We start from the raw sequence: 22,233 nt of genomic DNA on the forward strand, positions 1-22,233 counted from the left end.
TTTTTGAAATTCTTAATAAATAGAGTTTAAAAAAAGTGCGGACACTTTTTGAAGAACCCTTATAAATAGATGGATGGATGGATGGATGGATGGATGGACGGATGGACGAACGAACACGCTATTTAGACAGCGATTTCATCAGTTTTTGTTAACTAAGCTAACATAGTTAGCCTCATGCCATTCAAAGCCCGAATTGGCAAATAAAAACACTTGTGCACTTGTGCTCGGTCAAAATAGCATTGAAATTTTAAGATACCTTACTAGTGAGCATATTAAGGCATCTAGGATTTCGAACAGCCTCCTTCTCGGGAGCGTGCACAGGATGACGTAAAATGCTGTCTATGTAGAGAGCTCACTAGGATTTCGAACACACCCATTGATTGATTCCTTCCAAGCTTCTCTTATCAAATACACAATCATTCTGCTTACTTTAAAAGCCCTTCATGGACTTGCCCCTAATTACCTCAGTTCACTTCATCACCCTTACTGTCCCACCCACTCTCTTAGATCCTTTGGCACTAATCTTGTAGCCCCCCCTTCCTTTTAGACTAGCATCTGTGAGTCTAAACCAGGTCTTTTAGTTCCACAGCCCCCAAACTCTGGAACTCTCTTCCACAATTTTTTCACAGCAGTTCCTCCATCTCTTCTTTCAAAAGTCAACCCAAACTTTTCTCTTTACTTTAAATTATTCTTCTTTCTCTGTGTCTTAGTTTCTTAAGTGTTCTTTTCTCTAGTATTAGCTGTGTGTTCTTTTCTTTTATATTTACTTTGTAAAGTGTCCTTGGGCATGTAAAAGGTGCTACATAAATTGACTTATATGAACTTATATGAACTATAAGATATAAGATAAGATAAGATAAGATAAGATAAGATAAGATAAGATAAGATAAGATAAGATTCCTTTATTGGCCCCCATGGGGGGAATTTGAGTGTGTCAGCCGCTCCTGTACAGTGTAAGTACAATAAGTACAGTAAATAAAATAGAGTGTGGTGGTCCTGGGAGAGTCCTGACCATTAAAGAACAGCATAAAAGGGGGTTAATAAAGCATGCACAGTAACATATGGACTACAGTCAGTAATTGTAGAACTACTTTCCTACACACTCACTCCCTATACCCCAGCATTGTACACTTAACATTCTTAAAGACAATATATACGTAATTCACATTACATGACAAGTGCCGTTTATTGCCACTCACGCTTGATGACATCATTAACATGTGCCACTGATCTACAAATCATCCGCAACAGCCATTCAGAAATGAAAACACACTGATCTACTTCAACTTTTAGCATTTAAAAAAATCATCTACTACTGCCACATCTAAAAACACTGTTTAAACACAATAAAAATCACTTTATAAATGATCAATCGGACTTGGAGGAATGGGTCTTGTCCCGGACTGGAGATCTCTCACATCCTCAACGATTAATCCGTTAGTGTTATGAAATAAAAGAAACTACACCGTTTCTCATTTTCCTCTTCAAAATCCAGCAGTTTTTTAATAAGTGCGCTTTTGGTCTTAATAAACTAAAAACGTGACAGAACTAACGAAACAAACTCAACTCTGCATCAATTCTAATTGGTCCATCGCGTTTGATTGACATCCACATATTTCAATTGTAGACACTTGTTAAACAAGCCAAAAATGCTGCTAAATGTTCTGTGTGTGAAAGCTAAAATAAAAACAGCAGTTTTGTATAAGTGTGATGTTTTAGGTTCTGTATTTATTCCTTTAGAATATTTGTTTCAGTCTGAGCATTGTTATTTAGATAGCTAGTTTAACCATGGTGCATTGAGACGTGTATTATTACTGCTTAGTTGTTTGAGAGGAGAAATGACGGTATGGATAGGTATCAGTATCGGTATACTCAGTTTGCAGTATCGGTATTGGACATAAAAAAGTGGTATCGAGCCAGCCCTAGTAATTAGTCTACTGGTGAGGCAGACTCCATCTGCACTGCTTGATTGGCTGAATGTGCCACATGATTGCCCAGGCACTAGTTTGAGAATGGCTGCATCAGGAACAGCAGGCAGTGTGACAGTTGCAACCATAATGGACACTAAGTAGCTGCCACAAAAGCTAAGAAAGGAGATAAAAGCAGCAAGTATAAGAAGGTTAATAAGACATTAGGAATATTCCCTAAGGGTTACAAACATATGGTATTATTACTAATATGGTATTTATGCAAGTTGTATTACTGCATTTTTGTATCAGCTTTTTATTTACTGTTTACAATGTTTCATGGTCTAGAAAACACGTTTGATTCAGCGCTCTGTGAGGAACAGGGTAACACAGACCTTTGCTTTACCCTGACCTGAACCTAAACTTTTATCTGGCTTACACTTCTCAGAGTTATTTATAATCTCTATTGGCTATAGCTGTGCACCCTTGCTCTTCTTTAGGGAGCCCGCTCAGCACTTTTACCTGACCCTGCATCTGCATTATGGTCTCTGGTGTAGCGTTCTTCATTTTCTCCCCCAGCTAAACGCTGTGAGATGGATGTGTGGAAGCAGGCAGTAGCTCCACTCTAATATACACATTCTAATTACTTTTATTCTGCTTTTATTTGTTAAATTTTGTAATAATTGGTTTTATCTTTTAAGGTGTTAGTATTAATTTCATATTAATTCATAATTGGTTTTATTTTTGAAGTGTTAGTATTAATGTAATTCATCCCGATATACTAAGGCACCCAAGAAGGATAAATTGAGAGAATTGTGAATTCTGCTTTCTCGAAAGGTCCTTCCAATGTTTTTTTTTTCCTTTCCTTTCTTCCTTTCTTCCTTCTTTTCCTTCCTTCCTTCTCTCATTCCTTCCTTCCTTTATCTTTTCTTTCTTCTTTTTCTTACTTCTTTTCCTTTCTTCCTTCCTTCGTCTTTCCTTCCTTCTTTTTCTTCCTTCCTTCCTTCTTTTCCTTCCTTCCCTCCTTCCTTCCTTCTTTCCTTCCTTCCAGCCTTCCTTCCTTTCTTCCCTCCTTCTTTTCCTTCCTTCCTTCCTTCCTTCCTTTCTTCTCTTCTTCCCTCCTTCCCTCCTTCTTTTCCTTCCTTCGTTTTCTTACTTCCTTCTTTTCCTTTCTTCCTTCCATTGTCTTTCCTTCCTTCTTTTCCTTCCTTCCTTTGTCTTTCCTTCCTTCTTTTCCTTCCTTCCTTTGTCTTTCCTTCCTTCCTTCTTTTCTTTCGTTCTTTTCTTTCCTTCTTTTCTTTCCTCCTTTTCCTTCCTTCCTTCTCTCATTCCTTTCTTCCTTTATCTTTCCTTCCTTCTTTTCCTTCCTTCTTTTCTTTCCTTCTTTTCTTTCCTTTCTTTTTTTCCTTTCTTCCTTCCTTTGTTTCCTTCCTTCCTACCTTCTTTTCCTAACTTCCTTCCCTCCTTCCTTCCTTCTTTCCTTCCTTCCTTCCTTCCTTCCTTCCTTTCTTCCTACCTTTCTTCCCTTCTTTCCTCCTTCCTTCCTTCCTTTCTTCCTTCCTTTCTTCCCTTCTTCCCTGCTTCCTTTCCTTTCTTTCTTCCTTCCTTCCTTCCTTCCTTTCTTCCTTCTTTTCCTTCCTTCCATCTCTACTTCCTTCATTCCTTCTCCTTCCTTCCTTCATTTTCCTTTTCTTCCCTTGCTTTCCTTTCATTCTCTTCCAGCTGAATTCTGCTTTCTCAAAAGGTCCTTCCAAAATATGAGGGAGGGTTTTTTTTCCTTTCCTTGCTCATTAAGGGGTTTTGACCTGGGATCTGTAAATTTGCTATTAGACAATGGCCACTATAAAAATAAATTTGACTTGCTTCCTTTACTGTTGTAATAGCCATCAATTTTCTAGGAAGGTTTTCCACTAGATTTTATGAATGCATTTTAGTTCAGCCACAGCATTTGGGGGGTTGTGTATGATGTTAATGATAAGGACTGACTTGCAGGCCTCACTCCAATCTTTCCAGGTTGTAGATGGTATTGGGGATAAAAATCTGCAAAGGTCAGTCAGTAGGAAATAGTTTCACACATTTCCTTTTTGTCTTCACCGTGTGCACTGGGGCGCTGTCATACTGATAAAGAAAATCCATCCCCCCAAGCTGTTCCACACGGTTTGCTTAAAACTGATTGTATGGTTTAACTGGTTGGTGAGGAAACAGCGTCAGATGACTCACCACTAGGTCGATTCTGAACCCAAGTGCAGTGGCTGAACAGAATCAATAATAAAGAGACGCCTACAGAACAGAACTAACTGTGTGACTAAAATGTTCATATAAATATTCTAGTCTGAAGTGGGATTCAGTACTATGTTGCAGAGCAACAAGAATAAATGGCCTACAGCGTAAGCTACCCGGTAGCCACACACAAACACGATAACAGTCAGAAATAGATGAGCGAACCAAATCAGTTCACCTAAGGGAAAAAAGAACAATAAACTGAAGCTACTAGGCGAGAGCACTGTGTGGAACTGTGACCAAAGCCAACAACAGTGCCAGCTACTCTGTCCACCAATGAGCTGACCAGCAAACACTGATCGATTCTTCTCCCTGGAGTTTTGACCACCAAAAATATCTACAGAAAAAAGGAATTGAAGGGATTACATTTACATTTTTGGCATTTAGCGGACACATTTATTCAAAGAGACTTACAATTATGACTGAACACGATTTGAAGCAATTGAAGGTTGAGGGCCTTGCTTAGGGGCCCAGCAGTGGCAACTTGGCGGTGGTGGGGCTTGAACCAGCAACCTCCTGATTACTATTCCAGTACCTTAACCACTGAGTGATAGCTCAGCTGATAAGCCACTAACCACTATGAGTATTAATAGACATTAAAAGTATTAATAGACACTTTATTTACTTATTTATTAGGATTTTAAAGTTTTGACGTAAGCAGCGCTGCTGTGACTGATCTACTCATAACAGCACAACACACACCAGGGGCGTAACTACTGGGGGGGCAGGGGGGACAGGTGCACTGGGGCCCATGGCGGGAGGGGGCCCTTCAAGACATGAACTCAAGCCCCCCCCCATTGGCTGCACTCGTCAGGTCGTTATAATTATATTACAATATTTTTGTTAAGTACAATAGTAAAATAACTAAAAGACAATGAAATATCAGAATACATGAAATTTGTTCAGGGGGCCCAAATTTTTTTTTGCACTGGGGCCCATGAGCTCCTAGTTACGCCACTGACACACACTAACACATCAGCACCATGTCAGTGTCACTGCAGTGCTGAGAATGATCCACCACCTAAATAATACCTGCTCTGTAGTGGTCCTGTGGGGGTCCTGACCATTTAAGGTCAGTAATTGTAGAACTACAAGGTGCTTCTATATGGTAAGTGGAGCTGATAAAATGGACAGTAAGTGTACATTTACATTTTTAGCATTTAGCAGGCGCCTTTATCCAAAGCGACTTACAGTAGTGTGACAGTATACAGTCTGAGCAGTTGAGGGTTAAGTGCCTTGCTCAAGGGCCCAACAGCAGCAATCTGGCAGTGGTGGGGCTTGAACCGGTGACCTTCTGCTTACTAGTCCAGTACCTTAATTGCTAGGCTACAACTGCCCTGAGTGTAGAAACAAGGAGGTGGTTTTAATGTTATGGCTGATCAGCGTATAATGTTTGTATATGTATCTTTTTTAGTTTATTAACTGTGGTGCTTTCAAATCAATATGTGGTTTTAGGTGAGTTCAGAGTGGATAACCGCACTGGCATGATCTACACCGCCAAACAGCTCGACTACGAGACGCAAACCAGCTACGTGCTCCGCGTGCAAGCCGATTCTCTGGCTCTCGTCCTGGCCAACCTGCGTGTGCCTTCTAAAAGTGAGTACTACGAACACGTCAAAGGTCATGATCACAAATTCCACAAATTCAACACCTAAAAGCCCTCTGAGGCTGCTGTAAGGTCTAAGATCAGAGTCATGATAAAAGTTGCAATGGAAAGGTCAATGGGATAAGAGGGTCTGGTTGTTTAGTGTTCAAATGAAAGCACATCTGTCGGGCGAGCGTTGGGCTTGAACTGATTGAGATGCAGACTTGTGTGTGTAAATGTCGTTGCTGTTGTGTTATTACAGTCCAGGGTCTACAAAGAGGCGGATTCATTCCCCCCTCGCCTCTCGTTCCCGGCTTTATCTGCATACATGCTCGAACACACGCCTTCCCGCCTGCTGAGAGCGTTTTATTAAAACTTTATTGATGTGCGTTAAAAGGATCAGAGCGGAACAAGGCTGGAATTAGCTGAATAAGATTGTCACCGACCAATTATGCACATGCTCACACACACACACACATACACATCTACAACACATTAAAACACACTTTGCTGCAAATAACATCACAAACTTAATAATGAAATGTTAATGGTTTGAATCAATTATACCTCGTGCGGTTTTTACCTTGCATGGAAACTGGAAATGCACTTAAGACCCACTCAAGAGCTCATTGTCCTACAGGGGGGTAATATCTGCTAAATATTACAATTACTCATCTGAATATTTTTTTGCATAGTGTTGGAATGCAATAAAACTATGTTTACATGTTGAATCTGTATTTTTATGTGATGTTGCACTCGGGTGGTGCAGCAGTTGTTGATAGCCATAATGGATCACTGTCCAGCTGGGTGCCTACACAGACATTATTGGCTATGTAAGGGGAAGGAGTAGCCCTGTGATTGATTAAAACTTTGCCCACAGTGTTCCTGTGTGTGTAATATAGATCTGTCTGTCTATCTGCCAGCCTGTATGTCTGTCTATCTGCCTGTCTGTCAGTCTGTCAATCATATCTTTTTGTCTGTCTGTCTTTCTATCTGTCTGAAAGTCTGTCAATCATATCTGTCTGTCTGTCTTTCTATCTGTCAGTCTGTCAATCATATCTGTCTGTCTGTCTGTCCAAATGTTTGTCTTATCTGTCTGTCTGTCTTTTTATTTGTTTGTCTGTCTGTCTGTCGGCTTGTCTGTTTGTCTTTCTATTTGTTTGTCTGTCTGTCTATCTTTCTATCTGTCTGTCTGTCTGTTTGTCTGTCTGTCTATCTTTCTATTTGTCTGTATGTCTGTCAGTTTGTCTGTCTGTCTATCTTTCTATTTTTCTGTTTGTCTGTCTGTCTATCTTTCTATTTGTCTGTATGTCTGTCAGTTTGTCTGTCTGTCTATCTTTCTATATTTCTGTTTGTCTGTCTGTCTATCTTTCTATTTGTCTGTCTGTCTATATGTCTGTATGTCTATCTTTCTATCTGTCTGTCTGTGTATTTTTTATTTGTCTGTATGTCTGTTCGCTTTACTGCCTGCTTGTCTGTCTGTCTATCTATGTTTTTTTTCTGTCTGTCTATCTATTTGTCTGTCTGTCTTTCTATCTATATGTCTGTCTGTCTATTTGTCTGTCTGTCGGTTTGTATTTTTCTATTTGTCTATCTGTTCGCCTTACTGCTTGATTTTCTGTCTGTCTTACACATGTCTGTTTGTCTTTCTGTTTGTCTGTGTCTTTCTATCTGTCTGTCTGTGTTTTTATTTGTTTATCTGTCTGCCTGTGTCTGTTCATCCTTCTATCTATCTATCTGTCTGTTTATCTATATGTCTGCTTGTCTGTCTGTTTGTATGTCTGTCTGTTGGTCTGTCTGTCTGTCTTATCTATCTGTCTGTCTGTCTGTCTGTCTGTCTGTCTGTCTTTTTTATGTTTGTCTATTTGTGTATCTTTCTATTTGTCTATCTGTCTGTATGTCTGTATATCTTTCTGTCTGTCGCCCTACCTGCCTGTCTGTCTATCTTACTATTTGTCTGTTTGTCTGTCTGTCTTTCTGTCTATCTGTATATCTGTCTATCTATAAACAAGATGTGTGTATATATACCCACACAATATATATATGCAAAAATACATTTGACTTTCACTGTATAAAACCGAAGCCTGACAGAATTGCTTTAATGACTAGAACAACAGATCTTAAACAAATCCCAATGTTTATTTTTAAAATCTATGTTTTAATTCAATGTCTCAAACCTGGAAAATTCTGGTGTGTTCTTTATACCGTGAAAAGCATAAGAATTTATGTATGTATGTCTCTGAGAGGAAGAGGGGGGTGAGTATGTGTAAGTATCAGATAAAGTGAATAGCAGTTTGTTGCCCTGGTTCCCTCGGTATGTCTCTAGTTCTTAGCCACGCAATGTTAGTTTTCAGCGTCGCTGGTGGAAGAAAAATGCTGTTTGACAGTGCATAATTCTCACCTCCACTACTGTGTAGAGGTTGAGTCGGCTTTATGTACGTGTTTATTCTGCACGCCCCAAATGTAACGAATGGGTTCAGCTTGTACTGTGCGCATACTGAGCTGTTACTAACCTGCCATATATCACTTACTTAATTTGTATGTGTGTGTGCTTCTGTTTGTGTATGTGTGTGTGTTTGATTGAATGCATGGGTGAATGGGTTATGAATAAACAGCAAACACAGCCAAGGTGTTTATCGACGTACAGGATGAGAACGATCATCCGCCGGTTTTTACAGAGTCTCTGTACATAGGAGGAGTAACTGAAGACACTAAGACCTTTACTTCAGTCCTCAAGATTATTGTGAGTATTCCTTTTAGGTGTGTACTTGTTTGTGCAGATCTGTGTATAGTAAGGTATCACTGTGTAATTTTGTACTGTTTATTTTTCACAATAACTGTTGTTTTCAACCGGGGGCTAAGACCCACCCACTAGAGGGGGGTCCCATTGAATTTAATTAATGGGAGATGTGATGTCATGTTGCATATTATAAACTGCCTTAAGCCTGTGTTGGTTCTTTGAGAATGGACATGTGTTTGATTTGCCCACCACAGTTGTTGATATAGATCACAATCCAGTTTGTCATCCTTTGTGAAAGCATAAGAGCACCGTTTCCAACCAAAATATAAAAGTGTGGAAACTTTTTAAGAACTTTCATAATAACCCTAAAATCTTCTTCTAAATCACTTCTAAAATCTCAAGCTCTCGCTGGCTATGTCTGAGGGTGGGAGGGCCAAACGGATTCCTTATTTCTAGTTGGTAGATAGTACTTGCACAGATACGGGGAGTAATGGAAGTCAGTGCTTGACTGTCTGTATATGATACTGATTCCTATAAGGACCTAACTCATGCAGGTAAAACGAAGTGGTTGGCTAGTATTATTTATTTATTAGGATTTTAACATCATGTTTTACACACTTTGATTACATTCATGACAAAAACGGTAGTTTCTGGTTACAGGTCAGAATTTTAATGTCAAACACAGTCATGGACAATTTTGTATCTCCAATTCAACTCACTGCATGTCTTTGGACTGTGGGAGGAAACCGGAGCTCCCGGAGGAAACCCATGCAGACATGGGGAGAACATGCAAACTCCACACGGAAAGGACCTGCCCCACCTGGGGATTGCACCCAGGACCTTCTTGCTGTGAGGCGAAAGTGCTACGCACTGAGCCACCGTGCCGCCCTGGTTGGCTAGTAAACACTTCTAGAGGATGTGTGATATGTATGATCTTTCTTGGTCAGTATAGGGGTCTGCACCAGATACAACCAGGTAACTGGATCTGACTAGACTGGAAGAAAAATGGGAGAAATGCATTAATATAAAAACAATAAAATGATTGATTTATAAACGGCTGCAGGTGTTGAGTTCTCTTACCATCCTGACCCACGCCCTCCTTGGCTGGATGCTGGCCAGACCAACGCTAAGAAGGTTAAAGACTTCCGCTATTTTAAAATCTTTGGACCCACTGTTGTCATGGGAACACTCAAAGTCTTAGATGTTGTTTCATAATCTTGCCCTGATCTATTTCTTGCAACAAATTGATGAGTTTCTCTATGCAGGCCCAGGTGTGCCTTCAAATTATGTCCAATGAATTCTAATTGGCACCAGCGGACTTGATTAAGTTCTAAATTCAAATATATCCTTTCAGAACTAAATCCAGAATCCACGGGTCAATGGGTATGAGTAACTAATAAATCCACTGTGATTTATGTATTAATACCTCCACTCTGACCAAGGAGAGCAGTGACTAACACCTGCACGAGTCGAGTTAATAACAGGCTCAGTCTCGCACATGGAGAGTCACGCACTGATCTCTATTATCCCCTGTCTCTGTGCAGGCAGCAGAGGTCGTAATTGCATCAGTCACAAGGAATCCCATTCGGCATCCAACCCGATGGACAAGCCAATTGTCCTCTGTAAAATATCAAACTGTACTACCCCTACTTTGCAGGTTTTTTGTCCAGTTTTGTCATTTTCTGCTGCTGTTTTAAGCCTGTGTATGTTCATTTGCTCGCCTCAGTGTACTGTGTGTGATTGCTCATGTAGTGAACTTTTCTCTGTACTCATAATTTACCTGCCAGCAGGTTATATGCCACCCACCTCCACTTCCACTCTTGTTTTGTCCAATTAGACCCTGTCCTCTACCAGCACTCTCCTCCTGCTGGAAATGTCATCCTCAAAAGTTTACTCAGACTTTTTTTTCTCCCTTAGTGTTGTTAGTGTGTATGACCAGGCTTGTTACACTGACTACATGTTAGCTGTGTTAGGCTGATCAACTAGTAATGAACTACTTTAATGAGGAGTTGTACACCGATCAGCCATAACATTAAAACCACCTCCTTGTTTCTGCACTCATTGTCCATGTTATCAGCTCCACTTACCATATAGAAGCACTTTGTATTTCTACAATTACTGACTGTAGTCCATCTGTTTCTCTGCATGCTTTGTTAGCCCCCTTTCATGCTGTTCTTTAATGGTCAGGACCCCCACAGGACCACTACAGAGCAGGTATTATTTAGGTATTGTTCATTCTCAGCACTGCAGTGACACTGACATGGTGGTGGTGTGTTAGTGTGTGTTGTGCTGCTGGAGTTTTTAAATACCGTGTCCACTCACTGTCCACTCTATTAGACACTCCTACCTAGTTGGTCCACCTTGTAGATGTAAAGTCAGAGACGATCGCTCATCTATTGCTGCTGTTTGAGTTGGTCATCTTCTAGACCTTCATCAGTGGTCACAGGACGCTGCCCACGGGGCACTGTTGGCTGGATATTTTTGGTTGGTGGACTATTCTCAGTCCAGCAGTGACAGTGAGGTGTTTAAAAACTCCATCAGCATTGATGTGACTTAGCCACTCACACCAGCACAACACTCACTAACACACCACCACCATGTCAGTGTCACTGCAGTGCTGAGAATCATCCACCACCCAAATAATACCTACTCTGTGGTGGTCCTGGGAGAGTCCTGACCTTTGAAGAACAGCATGAAAGGGGGCTAACAAAGTATGTAGAGAAACAGATGGACTACAGTCAGTAATTGTAGAACTACAAAGTGCTTCTATATGGTAAGTGTAGCTGATAAAATGTACAGTGAGTGTAGAAACAAGGAGGTGGTTTTAATGTTATGGCTGATCAGTGTATAAACACACAGGGACATCTGTACATCTTTACCCTTGTTAAAAATAGCAGTAATTATGAGTATTCATGGATGTATGTAGAACTCTGCCCTTTTTTTTTTCTTCTGTAATAGCAGACAAGCTAGTTAAATGCTCATAAATTATAATAGTTTAGAATTATAATAGACGTGGGCTTTTATTACCGGGTTGTTAATCTCTCTTATTAAGATAGATTTAGATTGTATTAAAACTTGTCAGCTTTGGTTCGATTATAACAAACCCTGACGCGATTGCTTCATTAGTGCACTTTGTTACAGTACATGCGAATGCGTCCTTTCAAACTCATATGCACACCAAATAAGCACTTTAGCAGGGGGGTCTTAGTCTATTTCTGAACAAATTCTGGTGCAGTTCGTTCCAGGTATGAACACAATACCTATCAAAGGTGTCTAAATGAACCAATCACAGTCTGTAATGTCACCAGATGTGACACTAAACGCACTGGGAGAGAATAGAGTTCCCTCTTTGGTGTGTGCAGCGGAGAAATTCCTGGTACTGTTTTTACTCCGTTATCCATTTTACCACCTCTTGCAGGTATACACAACCCTAGGGCGGCACGGGTGGGTAGCACTGTCGCCTCACAGCAAGAAGGTCCTGGGTTTGATCCCCAGGTGGGGCGGTCCGGGTCCTTTCTGTGTGGAGTTTGCATGTTCTCCCCGTGTCCACGTGAGTTTCCTCTGCGTGCTCCGGTTTCCTCCCACAGTCCAAAGACATGCAAGTGAGGTGAATTGGAGATGCTAAATTGTCCACAGTGTGTTTAATATAACCTTGTGTGAACTGATGAACCTTGTGTAATTGAGTAACTACCGTTCCTGTCATGAATGTAACCAAAGTGTAAAACATGACGTTAAAATCATAATAAACTAAATAAATCTAACAAACAAACAAACACAACCCTAATAAGTGCATAAAGCCCAGCATGGTATGTTGTTCTTTATGGTATGTAGTTATTTTGGTTCAGTTGTAAATCTGTGAGTGTGAACGGCAAGCAAACCAGGACTAAAATGTACCAATTAATCATTTTCTTGTTTGGTTCGGACTAAGGGAACTGAACTACAAGTACGAGGGATCTTCAAAAAGTTAAGGGTGGGAAGAGTAGTAATTGGTAGTGGTTCATTTTATGGACTCGGGTTAATCTGAGTCACTCAGTAATGTGATCCGGGTTAACTTGAGTCAGTTGAGTCACTTGCACTGATATCTTGACTGCGATTGATTTAGTGCATAAAAATGCATCCAAAAATCACTTGTCTTCCATGCACTCATTTTCTGTAAATAAATCCTTCTATCTTAATTCTCTTGGCACCTCACACCTCTCTTGTCAGTGAAAATTGTGAAAACTTTTTTCTCAGTGGAATCTTGATCATGCGGGAGAGGGGGGTGGACTCACCTACCAATCAGATGGGTATATTAATGGGTCAAGGGTTCAAGGGGGATGGTCAACAACAAATTGCCAGGGTAACTTCACACATTCAGGCAGCCACAGTGGCACCAAAACAAACAGTCAATAAATTACCATGGGGGCTATGATACTCCTTAAATGGTACAGTCCTAAAGTAACCTGTAAACATTTGCATTTTAATAATAATAATAATATAATTATTTTGTTGTTGTTTTGCTTACAAGAAAATATGCTTTATTACTAATCTATACCTCGACTACTGATAATAATAATAGCATGTGCATAAAATCAGCCACATAACGAACACCAGTGTGTTTAACCGCTTGTTTATTGGAATATTTAACTTATTACTTAGATTCACGGACTGGAGTGAAGTCGGTTCAGCCAAATCATCTGAGTCCGCGGTGTTTCCAGTGAGTCTGCTCACTCGCCTTGTGTACTTAACAGCAGCCAGTCAGAGGACTCCGGGTTAATTGAGATTTCGGACTCGTGATTCCTGATTCAGTACAAAGATTCAAATCATTAAACCGGGTGATTCAGGAACCGCCCAGCTCTAGTAATTGGTCGTGTCTTAGAGACTGAGAGAGACGCTTATATTCCGGATTTAGCTCAATCTGATTTCCACCTTTTTGGACGCTCAAAGAAGCTTTAAGGGGAAGAACATTTTCATGTGATTATGATGGGAAAGCAGCGGTGCATCAGTGGCTACACGCTCAACCAAAAACATGTTTTGCTGATGCCATTAAAAAGTTGGTACAATGCTGGGAAAAATGCATTGCAAAGGAAGGTGGCTATGTAGAAAAGTGATGTCATTTATTTTTGAAATTCTTAATAAATAGAGTAAAAAAAAATGCAAACACTTTTTGAAGTATAAACACGAGTGCTTGGAATTAAACTAGGGTCTTCACCATCTTGGCTGCTTCTAGACCCACAAATAAGTACACTAATTTCATTAGTATTCATTATTTCATTCTTACTGACCACTTTATCATAATCAGAATTGCCTTGAATGCAGCCCCAGCTAAAAACACTAGGAGCAAAGCAGTTATTCACCCCCAATCCATTGCAAGGCCACATACAATCACTTACTAACTCTTATCTAGGGAGGAGGGGGCATTTTGGGAAACAGTCTGCATGTTTTGGGAAATAATGTAAACACAATAAGGATACAAAATTAAGCCGTTTTCCAGTAACTATTGACTCACTTTATCAGCTGATTCACGAGCTGTCCACGGAATTAAATAATATTTCAAATGAGTGCATTTGGTGTCTGTAATATTCTAACATTCTCTTCATTAGCTAGCATGTGATTTGAGATGCAGTCTAAACTGGGTCTTATTGAGTCTTGCACTGGTGTCCAGTGAATTTATTTATTCAGCTAAAAAGCCAACTACTTACAAATGAACTCATATTTTTCATATTTTTCATATTTATTTAATTGTAGTCTCACACACCTTAACAACTCTTTATAACTAAAATCAAGAGCTAGCCTAGCATAGCACAAATGGTTGGTATCTAAAATATTTAGGGTAGCATACCATCCTCTTATAAATAAGATTATAAGTTTAAGTAGTGACTCTGAATTGTTTCTGAGTGTTCAACAGGTTTGGGTTTTGCACCCCCTTCTTATTTTTATTGTGTGTGTGTGTATGTGTGTGTGTGTGTATGTGTGTGTGTGTCAGGCTACAGATGTAGACACGGGGAACTACAGTAAAAATGCGTACAGGCTGATCATCCCCCCGACACCAGAGGGCCAGGACAGCTTTGTGATCGAGCAGTACACAGGTATCATCAAAAGTGCCATCATGTACCGCAACATGCGCCGCTCCTACTTCAAGTTCAAAGTCATTGCCACCGACGACTACGGCACAGGTCTGAGTGCCAGCGCTGAGGTGGTGGTAAGTGCAAGTGTGTGTGTGTGTTGTCTGGCGTACTGGTATTTGTACCAGTATTGTATTTGTAGCTTTAATGTTTTGGTGTAATAAATTAAGAGAAAGCTGGCACAGTGTAACAGTAATGTGGGTGTGACACGACACAGCACTAAGGTTCTGGAAACCAAGGTTCTAACCTCACCTCATGGTCACTGTTAAGAGATTGTCATGTTCTTCCATTGTTTGTGTGCAGCGTGTAGCTCTTGAAGGAAGTCATGTTTCGTGAGCTAGCGGGTATATAGGGTGTGCGATAGGCTGTTTGCACATATATCCCTCGTTGCAGTCATGGGTAAAATTGTCCTCCCTGGGGCGGAGGGGATCTTCCATCAAGACAATGCAACATGTAACATGGCTAGAAATGTCCGACATTGGTTGGAAGAGCGTGACCAAGACTTCCAAGTACTACCCTGGCCCCCTAATTTCTGAGACATTTCTGAGGCATCTGTGGGACCATCTTGATTGTCGTGTTTGTTCTATGGATCCTCCCCCACACACCCTCCAGCAGCTGTGGGATACATATGGCTCCAGATACCTGTGACAACCTACCAGGACCTTATTGAGTCACTCCCAGCCTGTCTAGCTGCTGTCCGTGCTGCACACGGCCGTTACTATGGATATTAGCTGGTGGTCATAATAATGTGACTCGACTGTGCATTATTTCATGACACTGAGATGACACAAAATAAAGGCATGAAGCACATGCTACTGAAGCACTTGTAGGTCATAACCTCTTGACCTCTTTATCCAAAATTTGGATAACCCATTTTAGTTCGCTTACTTGTTTACTGTTGCATGCTTGCTCGATTCTGCCGTGATTCTGCTGCAGGGTTTAGATCAAAGTCTTGCTGAGAAAATAATTGTTTCCCAAGTTATAAGTCTTGCTAATATTTTTGCAATTATTTGGATGGATAAATTGTATGGGCCATTTGATGAAACCACATCGAGCTTAGCATCAGCCCTTTAAATTTCATTTTAGTTTGTTTATTTGGTCAGGTTTTAACCAGTCATCAGTCTGTAGAGTAGTAATAGTTAGTTAGTTAATTTTAATGCCATGTTACACTTTGGTTACAATCATGGCATGACATGACAGGTAGCTACAGGTTATACATGATTCATTAATTCAATCTTTTTTTAAGATTTATACTTTATTGATTTTCTCCTCTTCATTTCACAATGTAAAACAAAACAAATACTTCTGCAGATACATGCCATATACACGATCAGCCATAACATTAAAACCACCTCCTTGTTTCTACACTCACTGTCCATTTTATCAGCTCCACTTACCATATAGGAGCACTTTGTAGTTGTAAAATTACTGACTGTAGTCCATCTGTTTCTCTGCATGCTTTTTTAGCCTTCTTTCACCCTGTTCTTCAATGGTCGGGACCCACACAGGACCAGTAGGTATTATTTAGGTGCTGGATCATTTCTCAGCCCTGCAGTGACACTGACCTGCTCTGTAGTCGTCATGTGGGGGTCCTGACCATAGAAGAACAGCATGAAAGGGGGCTAACAATGAATGTAGAGAAACAGATGGACTACAGTCAGTAATTGTAGAACTACAAAGTGCTTGTATATGGTAAGTGGAGCTGATAAAATGGACAATGAGTGGTTTTAATGTTATGTCTGATCGGTGTATACCGAAGAGTGAAAATTTAAGTAAAAAACTGTCAACATAAAACATAAACAAGCAAAAAAAAAGTAATAATAAAATAATAAAGTTATAATAAGGTAGAGACCAAACGAAAAACATGGTAATACAAGCATGTATCCTCATAAACTCACATGCAAACCTACAAAAGAAAAACCTTATAATTTTTAGAGAAACCTTAACATTTTTAATGCTGCTCCTCATAGGCTATTGTCACAGACCAAGTACAGTATAATGAATACACCACTACATAACATTCAAATATCTGGTTTTATATTTTTCCCCTTCCTCTAAATAACTTAAATATCTTCCCCATTTTTCAGTAAATCTGTCCATCCTCTGCCATAGCCTAAATGATATCCTCTCATAAGCTGCCACTTTTGCCAGTTCATTTTGCCATTCATGCGTAGATGGGATACCTGGTAATTTCCATTTCCTAGGAATAATTTGTCTTCCAATCATAATACACGATGGATCCAGTTGGCCAGAGATTTTGGCCACTGTATCAAGACTGTAGCATCCCCAAGCACATAAAGTCTTGAGCAAAAGGGAAATTGTTGTGAGGGAAATTTTAATATATTTTAAGTAAGTTAGAAGTTTTAATGCATTGATACATATTTCTATAATCTTTAACATTTTGGTGCAAGTCGTCTGAGGTCAAAAAGTTAACTTTTCTGTATGTCTGTAAGTTATGTTATTTTTGGAGACTAGCTCTGCTGTTGAGACAAGTTCTGCTTTGAAACTAGACAGTCCTTCCTGTTTTTTTTGACAATGTAAAGAGTTTCATCTCCTTATAAATAACAACTTGAGTTAGCTTTGAAATCTGCCCGGAGATAGAATGTTCTAGAAATCGCCAACACCCTAAAGTGGGTATAAGTAATGTGACTTTTCTTTGTCTCATTGCACATTCTCTGATGGACTGCAGGTTGACTGTAGATGAGATGTGTCCTATTGCAATAGATCTTGTGTAATAAACCTTTTGCATTAATCCTGGGTGGTTCTGATTTTATTCTGAGTCTTCGTTACTAGGTCTCGTGTTTTTCTACGACATTGTATTCTCATAATTTTAACCAAATGTTCATGGATATTCAGCTAGCCTTCCTCCCCTTGACATTTCCAGCATTCTGCTGATTGTTTTAACCCAAGCTTTGGTGTTTAGTAAAAGCTATGTCAAATTTTAAATTGCATCAATCTAACTCTAAGGTCCCTTGACTGTTTTTTCAGATTCTGACATTTTTTGACCCACTCATCTTCGCTACTATATGTGTTTAGATCCCGTGCCCATATTACCCTGAGGGCCTCCATATTTCCTCCCCTTGATCGATTTATTAGGATTGAATAATATTTGGATGCTTCATGACCCTTACCGTATACATTTAAAATCTGAGACAACCAATCCGATTAATTCAATTTTAATGTCGAACACCATCATGGGCAATTTTATGTCTCCAATTCACCTCACTTACACATGTTTGGACTGTGGGAAGAAACCGGAGCTCTTAGAGGGAGTTGGACTGCCCCACATAAGAATTGAACCCAGTACCTTCTTACTGTAAGACAACAGTGCTACCCACCAAGCCACCATGCTGCCTGAGTAGTAATGGTACAGTTGGTGGTGTACTGATTTAAAATTTTATGAAGTTATGCTGTTCATGCACTAGGCTCTTTGATTTCTGTGTATGCCTTGTGTGTGTGTGTGTGTGTGTGTGTGTTATTTGCTAATACATTTGTTACTGTCGACTGAGTCAGTTTTCCTCCTAATTGCATTTATCTGCTACTTATGCAGCTAGTGAATTGTGCTTTTTAACCAAAGTGCTGGAGCTAATAAGTCCCTTATAAAATAAAAGGATTTAGGAGAGCGTCTGTGCATGTTTGCCTGTATGTATTAATAATAGAGCAGAAGGTGGAGGGTGTGGTGGTCAGGTCACTGTGCTTATGTGCACTCTTTGGCCAGCAGAATTAAAAACCATTAAAGCAGCATATGGCAACCTGGCCCGAAGCCTGCTCTTGGCAGGAAGATCTTCAAGACACAGTGTGTGGAAAATGTAACCTTATTTAACCCCCCCCCCCCCTGCCCTTTTTTTTTCTCGCACAGGTCTCTGTGGTGAATGCATTGGACATGCAGGTGGTGGTGTCCAATGTGCCACCCACTGTAGTGGAGGAGAATAAAGATCAACTAGTCAAGTAAGGTTTCTTGTATTGCTCTATTTATTTCCAATTCCTGATCACACACACACGCTTGCATTGTCCACCATCCAGACCAAGGACAGCTGCATACTAGCACATGCTCCCCTTTAACTCAGTAGTTGGTGACCACTTCTTTTTACCTACCAGCAGACTCTCACTGTGTACAGATATATTAAAATGATGTTCTACATTAGTGTTCCCCCAGTGTTTAAAATATTTTCTGGGACCCCCTTGACACAGGTTATGATATTCTTACTTGTTTAGCAACAGTAATAAAAGGTATTGTCTTCTTGCTTATGGGAAATCCAATGGAACCCTGATGAAGGTAAATATATTGGTATTTTCTGATTTTAGTTGATATTCTGGTGAACTGGTCGTATTGAGCTTCCTTACCTGGGTTTGCTTCAGCAAGATCTGCATCTAGAACTGAATCAGAATTATTCGTAGTCGTAGCGCCCAGGTGGCACAATAGCTAGCACAATAGCGCCAAGATTCTGAACTCCTCGGTTCAAAACTCGGCGTTGCCACCGTTCGGCTGGGCATAATTGACAGCAGACACTTCTCTGCTAGGGCAAGTTAACGGACTATGTGGGTGGGGTCTTCAAACGCTGCGTAAGGACCCTGATTAGCAGATAGAGAGGCACCTGTGCAGAGTGCATAGGTGAAAAAGGGTTCCGCTAAGGGCTGTGCGAGCAATATACCCACCTCGACTGCAATCAGAGATCCCCCAGCAGTGGAAGACAAATTGACTACGCTAAATTGGGGAGAAAAATGGTAGAAAAAGCATAAATAATAATAATAAAAAATTTAATTATTTGTAGTCACTATCTGTTGACCTTTGCACTTTTTAGGTGGGCGAATCACAAATTTATCCATTCTCAAAAACCCAAAGTAGGCTATAGATTGATATGACAAGATACCACAAGATCTTTTATATGCTAATAGCTTATTGGTTTTTCTGTCCTATCATGTGATTATTTTTCACTCTTTTCAATCAAATGCAATGAGACCCCGCTCTATGCTCACTGAGGCCCCCTAGTGTGCTGCGGCGCCCTGGTTGAGAACCACTGCAGACACCTCAGCCAGCAGATTTTGCAGATTTAGCAGCAACAAGGAACCTACTCAACCATCTTTCCTCAGGCACAGCCAGTTGGACCTGTTAGATACCTGGTCAGGTCGATACCTTAGACTGCTGTGCCACCCCAGCAGCCAAGTAATTTATTCATTTATTAGGATTTTAACGTCATGTTTTACACTTTGGTTACATTCATGACAGAAACGGTAGTTACTCATTACACAAGATTCATCAGGTCACAAGTTTAATGTCATGGACAATTTTGTATCTCGTGTTCACCTCACTTGTATGTCTTTGGACTGTGGGAAACCGGAGCTCCCGGAGGAAATCCACACAATCACAGGGAGAACATGCAAACTCCACACAGAAAGGACCCGGACCGCTTCACCTGGGAATTGAACTCAGGACCTTCTTGCTGAGGTGACAGTGCTACCCCACTAAGCCACCGTGATGCCTTGCCAAGTAATTGAAGACTCTAATCAGGACATGTGGAAATGAAAGTGTATACTTTTAAAAATGATATTAAATTTTAGGCGGTGTGGTGCTGCAGTAGATAGTGGCGGTGTTGCACAGCTCCATTAATTATAATGGCCTTAAGTTGCATATTTACATATTTATTAAGGCAACTGCATATTTATAAGAAAGGTTACGGCTCACTTAAAAGATTCAATCATCAGTTTTTCAGTCCACACATTTTTCCTTCAGTTAATCCGGACCAGAGATCTTTTTGTGTTAAATATCCGGCTTTACTCTAAACTTTGTGTATTTATTTTAAATTCCTTCTCTTGAACTTTAGGTGGCACTTTATGGACTTTATAATACTTATAGATTTAAATCAGGGATTGGTCTGCGCCTGCAAAAAATGTGCGCCTTCTTTTCTCACTTTATTGTTGCATGCTTGCTTGAGTCTGCCGTGATTCTGCCGCAGGGTTCGGATCAAAGTCCTGCTGAGAAAATAATTGTTTCCCAAGTTGTAAGTCTTGCCGATATTTTTGCAATCATTTGGATGGATAAATTGTATGGACCACATGCTTGAACCACATCGAGCTTAGCATCAGGCCTTTAAACTGAATATCTGTCTGATCTGATGACTACCTACGGTTACATTTCATTCAGATATTTTTAGTAATAGTACTGACGCTGTGTGACGCACATGGCTTCCATAGAGGCTAACTTTATAGCTCACACTTTATGAAATATTGCTGATTGATACAGTATTCTTTTTATCTTTTATAATCAAACCACTGGGAGACTTCAGGATGTGGCATCTTTTAAAAGCTTCTGCTTGGCTGGTCAACATGTAATGTGTTTATAGTGCAGCTTAATGTAGGCAATGTTTGTTTTCTACTCTCTCACTCACTCACTTTCTTAATCGCTTATCCAGTTAGGGTCGCAGGAGGGTGCTGGAGCCCAGCTTTTCTTTATATATATATATATATATATATATATATATATATATACAGTGGGGCCAAAAAGTATTTAGTCAGCCACTGATTGTGCAGGTTCTTCTACTTAGAAAGATGAGAGAGGTCTGTAATTTTCATCATAGGTACACTTCAACTATGAGAGACAAAATGAGAAAAAAAAAAATCCAGGAAATCACATTGTAGGATTTTTAAAGAATTTATTTGTAAATGATGGTGGAAAATAAGTATTTGGTCAATAACAAACAAGCAAGATTTCTGGCTCTCACAGACCTGTAACTTCTTCTTTAAGAAGCTCTTCTGTCCTCCACTCGTTACCTGTATTAATGGCACCTGTTTGACCTCGTTATCTGTATAAAAGACACCTGTCCACAGCCTCAAACAGTCCACCATGGCCAAGACCAAAGAGCTGTCGAAGGACACCAGGAAGAAAATTGTAGACCTGCACCAGGCTGGGAAGAGTGAATCTACAATAGGCAAGCAGGTTGGTGTGAATAAATCAACTGTGGGAGCAATTGTAAGAAAATGGAAGACATACAAGACCATTGATAATCTCCCTCGATCCCGTGGGGTCAAAATGATCATGAGAACGGTGAGCAAAAATCCCAGAACTACACGGAGGGACCTGATGGATGACCTGCAGAGAGCTGGGACCAAAGTAACAAAGGGACCATCAGTAACACACTACGCCGAGAGGGACTCAATTCCTGCAGTGCCAGGCGTGTACCCCTGCTTAAGCCAGTACATGTCCAGGCCCATCTGAAGTTTGCCAAAGAGCATATGGATGATCCAGAAGAGGATCGGGAGAATATCATGTGGTCAGATGAAACCAAAATGGAACTTTTTGGTAAAAACTCAACTCGTCGTGTTTGGAGGAAGAAGAATGCTGAGTTGCATCCCAAGAACACCATACCTACTGTGAAGCATGGGGGTGGAAACATCATGCTTTGGGGCTGTTTTTCTGCAAAGGGGACAGGACGACTGATCCGTGTTAAGGGAAGAATGAACGGGACCATGTATCGTGAGATTTTAAGCCAAAGCCTCCTTCCATCAGTGAGAGCATTGAAGATGGAACGTGGCTGGGTCTTCCAGCATGACAATGATCCCAAACACACCGCTCGGGCAACAAAAGAGTGGCTCCGTAAAAAGCATTTCAAGGTCCTGGAG

At 40.4% G+C, this 22,233-nt stretch overlaps 1 protein-coding gene across 1 annotated transcript in view; it reads left to right on the top strand.

The window, feature by feature from the left end:
- The window catches only part of pcdh15a (protocadherin-related 15a), a 483,603-nt gene that overhangs the window by 398,292 nt on the left and 63,078 nt on the right, over positions 1–22,233 (top strand). The window contains exons 26-29 of the mRNA XM_062995172.1: positions 5,643–5,783; positions 8,388–8,515; positions 14,478–14,693; positions 18,476–18,564. Coding sequence (XP_062851242.1) covers positions 5,643–5,783; positions 8,388–8,515; positions 14,478–14,693; positions 18,476–18,564 — 574 coding nt within the window. The remainder of the gene's footprint in view (positions 1–5,642; positions 5,784–8,387; positions 8,516–14,477; positions 14,694–18,475; positions 18,565–22,233) is intronic.

This window comes from Trichomycterus rosablanca, chromosome 5, assembly GCF_030014385.1.
Source record: "Trichomycterus rosablanca isolate fTriRos1 chromosome 5, fTriRos1.hap1, whole genome shotgun sequence".
NCBI lineage: Eukaryota > Metazoa > Chordata > Actinopteri > Siluriformes > Trichomycteridae > Trichomycterus > Trichomycterus rosablanca.